The 9,556-nt window shown below is 38.8% G+C and overlaps 2 protein-coding genes across 2 annotated transcripts in view; one reads left to right on the forward strand and one right to left on the reverse strand.

The window, feature by feature from the left end:
- selp (selectin P) overlaps window positions 1-496 on the reverse strand; it is a 30,700-nt gene extending 30,204 nt beyond the window's left edge. Inside the window, exons 1-2 of the mRNA XM_084066038.1 lie at window positions 403-496; window positions 117-192 (exon numbers count right to left, since the gene is read on the reverse strand). Of these exons, the coding sequence (XP_083922164.1) occupies window positions 117-192; window positions 403-405 (79 nt within the window). The 5' untranslated portion in view covers window positions 406-496. The remainder of the gene's footprint in view (window positions 1-116; window positions 193-402) is intronic.
- A 2,832-nt stretch (window positions 497-3,328) lies between these two features.
- LOC311052182 (14 kDa phosphohistidine phosphatase) lies at window positions 3,329-5,491 on the forward strand. The gene is made up of 3 exons (XM_084067006.1): window positions 3,329-3,534; window positions 4,813-4,937; window positions 5,169-5,491. Exons 1-3 carry the CDS (start codon window positions 3,393-3,395, stop codon window positions 5,259-5,261), a joined length of 360 nt encoding a protein of 119 aa, XP_083923132.1. The 5' UTR covers window positions 3,329-3,392; the 3' UTR covers window positions 5,262-5,491.
- The last annotated feature ends 4,065 nt before the right edge of the window (window positions 5,492-9,556 follow it).

The following is a 9,556-nucleotide window of genomic DNA, read 5'->3' on the forward strand; positions in this document are numbered from 1 at the left end:
AACCTTTTAGAGGTCTCTATCAGATAATAATCAAAAGATTCTGGGTTAATCTGCAAATACTCCTGCTGTTAGGCCCTGAATGCTTAAGGTTATATATTTCAAATAGATTTACATACTTGAATAAAGACAGATCAGGGTAATCCATGAAGAAATCTGAGATCCACTGGCTCGATGTAATCCAAAACGGTGATCCTGTAGCAACAAACATAACATAATATAATGAATGAATGAATGTGGTGAAACGATGAAAGCATATATGTACACACACACACACACACACACACACACACACACACACACACACACACACACACACACACACACACACACACACACACACACACACACACACACACACACAGGTAGTTTCTGTTGCAAAAAATTGGAATACATCACACTAACCATGATAAGTTTATGTGTGAAAATCTAAAGCAGGTACTCCAAGAAGTATGTGTGTCTGTAGTCCGAGTCAGACAGAGCATGAGATGATTCTGTTGCCTCTACAACTCTGCAGGGTTTATAATACTCAAGGAGGCGGGCCCTTGAGGCGGACCTCCGAGGGCCGGCCTGAGGACCGTTTCACTTTTCCTGGAACCGCAGCCTTTCCAGGGTAAACCCCCCCCCCCCCTCTCGGAAACATATGTCGTGCTCTCACTTTTTTTAATGACTGTCTTCATTCCCATTGTGCTGCAGAGTTTCTGTGAAAGTGTATAATATTATTGGTAAGTTGGTGGTTCACTGGTATTTCCCACTGCCTTCAATGTTTTATTGTGTTATTTTTCAATCATTTAAAATGTTATATGCCAAAGTATATATATTTTTTAATGAGCATTTCTTGTGAGATTAGAGATGGCATAAGAATCATGAGTTAAGACTGCAAAAATGGAAGAGTCATGGGCCTAAAAAACTGGCAGAGTAGTAATGAATAAACAAAGAGGGTGCTTCTTTGACATGAACAATGTGATATGTCTTAATCAAATAATAATCAAAAGCAGCCATTTTACAAAGGGTGTTGCAATATCACACACACACACACACACAACAATCAAGTAGGAGAAAAAACTATTGAGTTTCAACATATCGTTGCGGCACGTTGAGAGCTTGTAGATCTGCTATTTTCACGATTTAAAAATGTTTTAAAATAATAATGAAAAAGGTATGGTTTTGGACGTACAAGGTGTCCACCTGACAGCAACGATATACAGTACATGTGGGTCTTCCACTTTAGGCAGTGCACATGCAAGGAAGCCCTTCCTTAGTTTTATTCTAAAGAATTATAAGTGAAATATACAGTATCTTGAAATGTTAAGTTGATCCACTGCAAGTCACAAGCCTACAGTATAGACATCAGTGATGGAAATACTCACATTTTGTACTTAAGTAAAAGTATCAATACCCTATTGATGAAATAGTCTGTTACAAGAACAAGTATTCAAAATTGACTTGATTAAAAGTACAAAAGTATTGGCAATATACCAAAAGTACCAAAAGTAAAAGTACTCATCATCATGCAGAAAGTCCCATTTCACAAGTTTTAAAATGTATAAAACTCCTTTGAAAATAGCAGATCTACAAGCTCACAATGCATCGCATCGTGACGTGACGCATTGTGAGCTTATAGATCTGCTATTTTCAAATTGCCAAAGTATATATGAGTCTGAAGTGGTTTTGCAATAATAATAAAAATCTGCAAAGTAACTAGAAACTAAAGTTTTCAAATAATTATAGTGGAGTAAAAGTTCAATATTTGCCTCTCAGATGTAGTGAAGTAGAAGTAAAAGTATTGAAAATTGGAAGTACTCCAGTAAAGTAAAAATACCTCAGAATTGTACTTAAGTACAGTACTTGAGTAAATGTACTTAGTTGCTTAATGCTTTCCACAACTGATAGGCCTGCACACTCGGACAAGACAACACTTTAGGGAGAAGATGTCATGTGCTCTTTTTTCTATCGATTAGTCGATTATTAGAATAATTTGATAACCAGCGGACCGGTGGCAGCGATTCCGGTAGGAGACACAAAGTAGACTCTTTGTGTCTCCTATCATCAAATTATTGGCTTAGGAATGCGACAAAAAAAAAAACATGGGCTGACTAATCGTTAGAAGAAAAGTCATTTTGGTGGTGAACTATCCCATTAACGTGAATTTTATGGTGGTCTCAATGTTTTTAGATGGGTCACAGTAGCAGAGGCGCCTGTTGACTAGCCAACAGGTTTTTCCACAGATGTGAAGGGTCATATCCTGATTCCTGCTTCCTGTCCAACCATTGACAGTGGAGGGCAACAGGTTACATGCACGAGACCCACTGACACCACCACCACCTGAAAAACAAAAGGAGATTTCCTCCCTCCTTTTAACAGTCACTGACACTGATAGCAAGCATCAAAGTGAGAGTGACACACTTAAGTAGCTAGATGATTAAATACATTAATGTAGAAATCCAACGGATACAAGAAGAGTGGGCACTAAAAGAAAAGTGGCACCTTGATGTAAAATGTGCTATTTTGTTGCTATTTTGTGCAAAATGTACAAATATTGTATTTGTTTAACATTTTGGACCAAATAGCCAATTACATCGAGGTGCCCACTCTTCCTAGGTGCCCACTCTTCCCGTTACCGATCCAACTACTCAAAAAACAGATCATTTATTTTGTATACATTCATTCTTAAATAAATATGAATGTCTTATCTAACATCATGCCAAATTGCTCAATCTCCGAATCATTCACTCTCAAGTGCATCAAACTTTTTGGGTTCAAGTTCAATGTTATTATAACATTTAAAAAAGGCTTTTAGGCTCAATATTCCTTCCAAAAAAAGTGTAATCTATACTATAAATAAATTATCGGGCAATTGCTGGCTGCACCTTTAACAGCTTCAAAGTCTGGTTCTTAAAGACAGAGGTTCTCAACCTTTTTAGGCCATGACCCCAAAATAATCATATTTATTTTGAATTAGGGACCCCCCACCCTGATAAGCACTACTTGGTATGTGTTTGACTCGATTCCACAGATCAATATTGTGAAAATAGCAGATATACAAGTTCACAATGCCTTGTGAGCTTGCCAATGTGTTTATAGAATAATGTGTTGATTACTTTTGATGCAGTAATGGTCTTTTTCTTTTATTTATAATCTTTTTTTGTTGAGGTCTTAAGAAGTCCTTAAATTGACACTTCACTGTCACTTGAGGACCCTCCAACAATAATGTGGGGACCCCCCTGGGGATTCCGACCCACAGGTTTGAGAACCACAGTTTTAAAACACGAGTGTGTACGCCCTTATATCCATATATGGTATGACGACTCTCTCTCTGCACCATGTTGTTTGCTGTCGTTGGAAGAACGGTGTCTAAAGCGGTCGCTGGTACTCTGAGACTAGGCACTGCAGCTATGGCAGACACACTGGCTAAAGTCCCCGATGTTGAGATTGATCCTGAAGGAACCTTTAAGTACATATTAGTGAGGATAAATCTAAAAGACGGAGATGTGCACAAAGATATAGTAAGAGGCACAAAAGATGCCAAGTATCACAGTAAGTTTAAGCTAAGTTGTAGCGGGCTTGTTTTGGTGCGCGTTGCTTGATTTTGCTTTGCTTCCATTGTAACACACTACACTCGTCCGTCACGAGCGTCATGGCTGAACTTCAACCTGGTTTTTGCACTTTCTCCATTTACAACCCGTACATCTACATAAACGTTCACATTTCAAATATAAATTGCTTACCCGACCGCCACGGATGTTACAATGATGTACGGGCCCTCAGAAGTACCCGTATCTTCCGTATTCTTCAATAAAAAGCATTTTAATCCGATTGGTGGCCATTTTTTCCAAATGCGTTCAACTACGTGACCCTATCGGTTGGGAGGTGTATTGCACTCTGGTACACTATAATTATGAGGAAAATGGCCACCGATGGCTACACGATTGTCCCTTTTAACTCTATGGATTGTCCTTGTCTAAACAAGGCATGATCGTCAAGTGCGTTTTTGGGTTTACCAGGCTACGTTTTTAACGCAGTGGTGTAAAGTAACTAAGTACATTTACTCAAGTACCGTACTTAAGTACAATTTTGAGGTATTTTTTACTTCACTGGAGTATTTCCAATTTTCAGTGCTTCTACTTCTACTCCACTACATCTCAGAGGCAAATATTACACTTTTACTCCACTACAATTATTTGAAAACTTTAGTTGCTAGTTACTTTGTAGATTTTGATTATTATTGCAAAACATACATTACATATTTCGGCCATTTGAAAATAGCCGATCTAGGCATTGCATTGCATCTTGATCTGCTCACATGTGAGTAGATCTGCTATTTTCAAAAGATGTGTCACAATGTGTATACATTTGAAGACTTGTGAAATGGGACATTCTACTTTTGGAATTGGGACTTAAAGTAGCCTACACTTTGATAATTTTGTACATTTACTCAAGTAAATTTTGAATTCCGGACTTGCACTTGTAACAGAGTATACATTGCAGTATTGATACTTTTACTTAAGTAAAAAATGTGAGTTATTTTTCCACCACTGTTCAAACTAAGAGCTGACAAAAAGATACCTTGTTACTGTGTGGACCAATGTCACCCCATATCAGGACCTCAGAAAGGTGCACATGTGCACGTGCAAACTGGACGTGCTTACTGTCTGTTCCAATGGTTCATTGCAATAGGCAATAGCAATTACATAGCTTCAAGTAAAACATATTACTTAAATGTCTCAGAGGCATCTTGGGTTGGATTAAATACAATTGTTGATCATTTATTTAAGACCAGCATGTGTATAATTCTAGACATTTTCTGGTTTACAGATAACATATTTGAGAAGGTCAGCCCAGCCATGGAGGCATTGGGACTTGAGTGCAAGTGCCTCGGAGGGGGCAAGATAGAGCACAACACTAACAACAAAAAACTGAGAGTGTTCGGAGAATCAACTGTAAGTGCATCATTACATAGGAGATGCAAGTTCCTTATTCTCTCTTTCTCTGTCTGTCTCTCTCTCTCTCTCTCTCTCTCTCTCTCTTTCACACACACACACACACACACACACACACACACACACACACACACACACACACACACACACACACACACACACAAATTGTACAACGAATATATTCATGTTTATATGTTAATGTTATTGTCAATATTTGTCCAACCTTTCCAGGGCTTCGGCAAAGCTGACCACTCGGTATCCGTTGAAAAGCTGAAGAGTGCTTTCAGTGACTATGAGATCACCTGGTCAGATGACACAGAATAGGATGGAGACTGCCAATGTCACCTCTTTTCTCGTCAGATGTTAACTTACTTCACATGCAGCATTAGCTGGAATGTGATTAATTTTTTCAGTCTTGAGCAATCTGCACACCTAATAACTTAAGAGAATTCTTCCTTATCTCTGAAGCAAAAAGCCAGTTACAAAATCTGCATTGGCCCTTTTGTATCATTCACCATGTTAAATATTCAAATAAACAATTGAACTGCTTTTCATTCTGTGACACATGCTTTTGAATATATATACTGTATATAACATTTTATCAGCTTTTCAAATTTCTCATAGCTGAGCCAGAAAAATAGAGAACTGGATGACTGAAACCACTATAAAAATATGAAACAGCTACAGAATGTAGAATAAACATACTTAACAACAACAACATCTGGAGCTGTTCTACACAAGTCCTGTCAGCAGGAAACAATATCAGACACATAAGGACATACAGTGCGTAGTGTATTTAGGCTTTCAACCTGGCATCCCTATTTTTGGCATGTGTGAGCTGAGCTTGTAGATCAGCTATTTTTGAACCGTTTTTAATAAGGTTTAAGTGGTTAATGCACATACTGTAATATTCAAATTCCTACATAGGTCGGTGGGTTTATCACTACACTAACACAAGCAGCACTTGGGACACTCACGCTAAAAACACATGCACTCTTGGAACTGTTGATCCAAGTCACTTTGGAGTTTGGCCCCAGTAGTACAGACATTTAAATTCAACAAACATATTTCTGCCACCTCTCTGACTAACAGTTATCTCTTCTTACTTGAGTTTCAAGTATAGCACACCATATTTGGTGGTGCCGGTTGGGGCTATGAGCCAAGTGAAAACTCCACAGGAAAGCAATCGTGATTGCAAAACATCCTGCTGCTTTTGAGGGAAAGTTTGACGTCATCTGTCTGCGATACTTGCGATAAGGTAAAACAGATCTAGGGCCTACATCAATAGCAGTGCTTTTAAAAATGTTTTATAAACAGATGCCACTGATTTTGCCATGCCATACTCCCTCAAGGGGTTTTTCCATCTGTATTCAGGCCAGGCCTGGAATTTCCAGCCCTCCCCCAATACCGCTGAAGTGCCCTTGAGCAAGGCACTGAACCCCCAACTGCTCCAGTGGAGCTTCTCGGTGGCCAACACTATGAAACTGTGGTTGTACTGGTCAGCTCCCAGGTTTTAATGTGTGTGTCCATGTGCAGGGCTTTGCTGAAAATTAACACTTGTGCTCAGCTACTGCCCTGGGTAAACAAAATTCTTTAATGTTTTATTCCTGTGTTCTTAAACACTTTAATTGGTCATTTGGTATTAGACCAACAATTTCCTGAGCTTCAATCGCTCTTATCAACGAAAGACAGTTTGCTTTGATTCATTTCATTAACAGATTAATTGGTAAAACATGTCTGATAGAATAGATGAACATTAAAATGTTCTACATCGCAGAAATAATATCTGGGAACATCTGGGGTTGACCAGATAGCCGAAAGGTTAGGGTGCATATACCACATAGGCTCTAATGCCTAACAGCAAGTCCCTGGTTTGATTCCTGGTCCCACCAGACCATTTGTTGCATGTCACTCCCTGACTCTCCTTGTTTCCTGGCTAGAAAAGACCCCAAAATAACTTTAAAAATAGATTTTATCAGACTTTTGTTTCAGAGCAGATATTTCCATGACAATTCCTACAAACTCCATTACTCTATGACTATGTGATTGTGCAGTAGCTGGTCCATGACCAGTGGTGGAAAAAATACTCAAAATGTTTTACTTAAGTAAAAATATCAATACTGCAATGTAGAAATACTGTTCCAAGTAAAACTAAAAATTGACTTGAGTAAAAGTACAAAAGTATTTAAAGTACCATCAAAATGTACTTAAAGTACCAGTAGATCAGCTATTTTCAAATGGCCGAAATGTGCATAGGACTGAAGTGGTTAATGGTTTTGTAATAATAATCAACATCTACAAAGTAACTAGATACTAAAGTTTTCAAATAATTGTTGTGGAGTAAAAAGTACAATATTTGTCTCTGAGATGTAGTGGATTAGAGGTAAAAGTACTGAAAATTGGAAATACTCCTGTAAGTAAAAGTAAAAAATACCTCAAAATTGTGCTTAAGTACAGTACTTGAGTAAATGTTACTTTACACCACTGTCCATGACTACCAGATACATATGGAAAAGTGTTCATCAGAAACCCACCTTGACATCAACAAGACTACACGTGAACTATGACAGAAGTCATGCAAATATCCTGTATTCTTAAAAATACCTCTTCCTGCCAGAATCCCAGCCAGTTTCCTGCACACCGATTAGAATTAGAAAGGTCAGAAATGACCACCACCCACATTCTTCTTGTAAATTACTGAGCTTCCCCTGTAATGTGGTGGGTAATGTGATTGTTTGCCAAAATCAATGCACTTGTTCAAACTGTAACTGTCCTACACTGTATGTTTAAGTCTACTTTATGATTAGAAATACTATCAAGTAAGTATAGCATTCATTTTTTATTTCAAAACAACCTGCCCAGCCCATGTTGGCATGCAGTATAACATAGTAAGACACATTCATACATAGTACTCCTCCACTATATTATAGGCTACTACTGCAAAATTCTGCAAACATATTTTACCATGTGGGGTTCATATTTTCTTAAGTACGGTACAATGTATGCAGCCATGCACATGGAGCCATGCACATTCCTTTCATTTTCAATTTGATGGGAATCCTACCCTATGCAAGAATACTGGAAGTAGAGTCACAAGAATGATTCGGACCTACAGTATAGGAGTGTTCGCGTTAATCTACTCCCATTTCCTACAGTATATAAGAAGTTAGTCCCTTCCTGTAGCAACAGCTGCTCACACCTCAAGCTGCCGGGAACAATGTAAGACAAGATGGGAGATGGTTTACCACAGCACTCAAGATCTTATCACTCCCTAGAAGAACAATAGTGGGTTGTACACTGATTACATGAAATCGTTATGGCACCAGCCGCTGAATCACCCAGACAGAGGCTTCAAAGGGAGAAATGTCTCTCTTTGGCCTTCCCATAAATTTACTGTAAGCCTTTACAGTAAGCCATAGGCCTATTTCTTTTACCTATATTTACTGTATGTACGGCAATATATATCCTGATAGTTTCCAATTCCCAATTTCCCACTGCATAGCATCAACCAACAGGCTTTATCCTTCACCAAATCTGTGTGTGTGTGTGTGTGTGTGTGTGTGTGTGTGTGTGTGTGTGTGTGTGTGTGTGTGTGTGTGTGTGTGTGTGTCATTCTGGCCGGCGTAACTCGGAAAGCGTCTGACCCGAAAAAAGTCTCAAACTTGATATGACCCTGAGGTGTGCAGTGCCGAATGGCAATTCGGACGGACCAAGGGTTTTACGAGAACAGAAAAAACACTTATATATGTATCTGGAGAGAGAACGCACAAATTATCTGTGTGTTCGGGAGATTGTATGCATCAGCTTCCTAGATTAGTCAACCAAAACTGTCGGCTTCCCAGATTGGCGTCACGTTTGTGCCACTTAGCCGTACGAAAGTAGGCAAAAGTCATAATATGGAAGAATGTGATAGAAGAATGGCAGTAACGTTGGGATGGAGGAGGAGAAGGAAGGCATCTTTATCAAATTCAAAGAAAAGTGGCAACAGAATGGGAAGTAACTAAGTAAGAGAGAGGAGGTCATCATAACATGTATGATGACCATGTGTTTCTAACATGCATGACCCGAGTAGGCGCACCGGTCTAGTAATAATAATAAATACAATTTGTGAAACACACACACACACACACACACACACACACACACACACACACACACACACACAAACACACACACACACACACACACACACACACACACACACACACACACACACACACACACACACCACATAATCCCCCTTGCCTTCAGCCTGGGAGAAAATAACATTTAAAAATCATTCAATGTCTTCAGAATTGCATTGTAAATATTGGGAAATATACAGTCAACTCTAGACTTAATACCTCATGTTAATTAGTAATGATCTGTTTGATTGATTGAATACTATATTAACAGTCAGTTATGACACTTTTAATAAAGTAGGCTATTTGGCATTTAACCTACTCTCTATCATGTTGTCATCCACTCACTGGGAAATCTGAATTCATGTATTCATATTACTGTAGCTACCTTTCTCAGGTACAGAGGCATCATTTCATTAAAAAAAACTAGACACACACACACGCACGCACGCACGCACGCACGCATGCACTCATCAGGCGCACACACACACACACACA

The sequence above is a fragment of the Gymnoscopelus microlampas genome (genome assembly GCF_963454915.1).
Source record: "Gymnoscopelus microlampas genome assembly, chromosome: 9".
Taxonomy (NCBI): Eukaryota; Metazoa; Chordata; class Actinopteri; order Myctophiformes; family Myctophidae; genus Gymnoscopelus; species Gymnoscopelus microlampas.

What these genes read in the sequence shown, in the direction of transcription:
- LOC311052182 (XM_084067006.1), top strand. Translation starts at nt 3,393, where the DNA reads ATGGCAGACACACTGGCTAAAGTCCCCGATGTTGAGATTGATCCTGAA. An exon ending in AAAAGATGCCAAGTATCACA is followed by an intron (nt 3,535 to 4,812) that starts GTAAGTTTAAGC and finishes TCTGGTTTACAG; the next exon opens with ATAACATATTTGAGAAGGTC. An exon ending in GAGTGTTCGGAGAATCAACT is followed by an intron (nt 4,938 to 5,168) that starts GTAAGTGCATCA and finishes CAACCTTTCCAG; the next exon opens with GGCTTCGGCAAAGCTGACCA.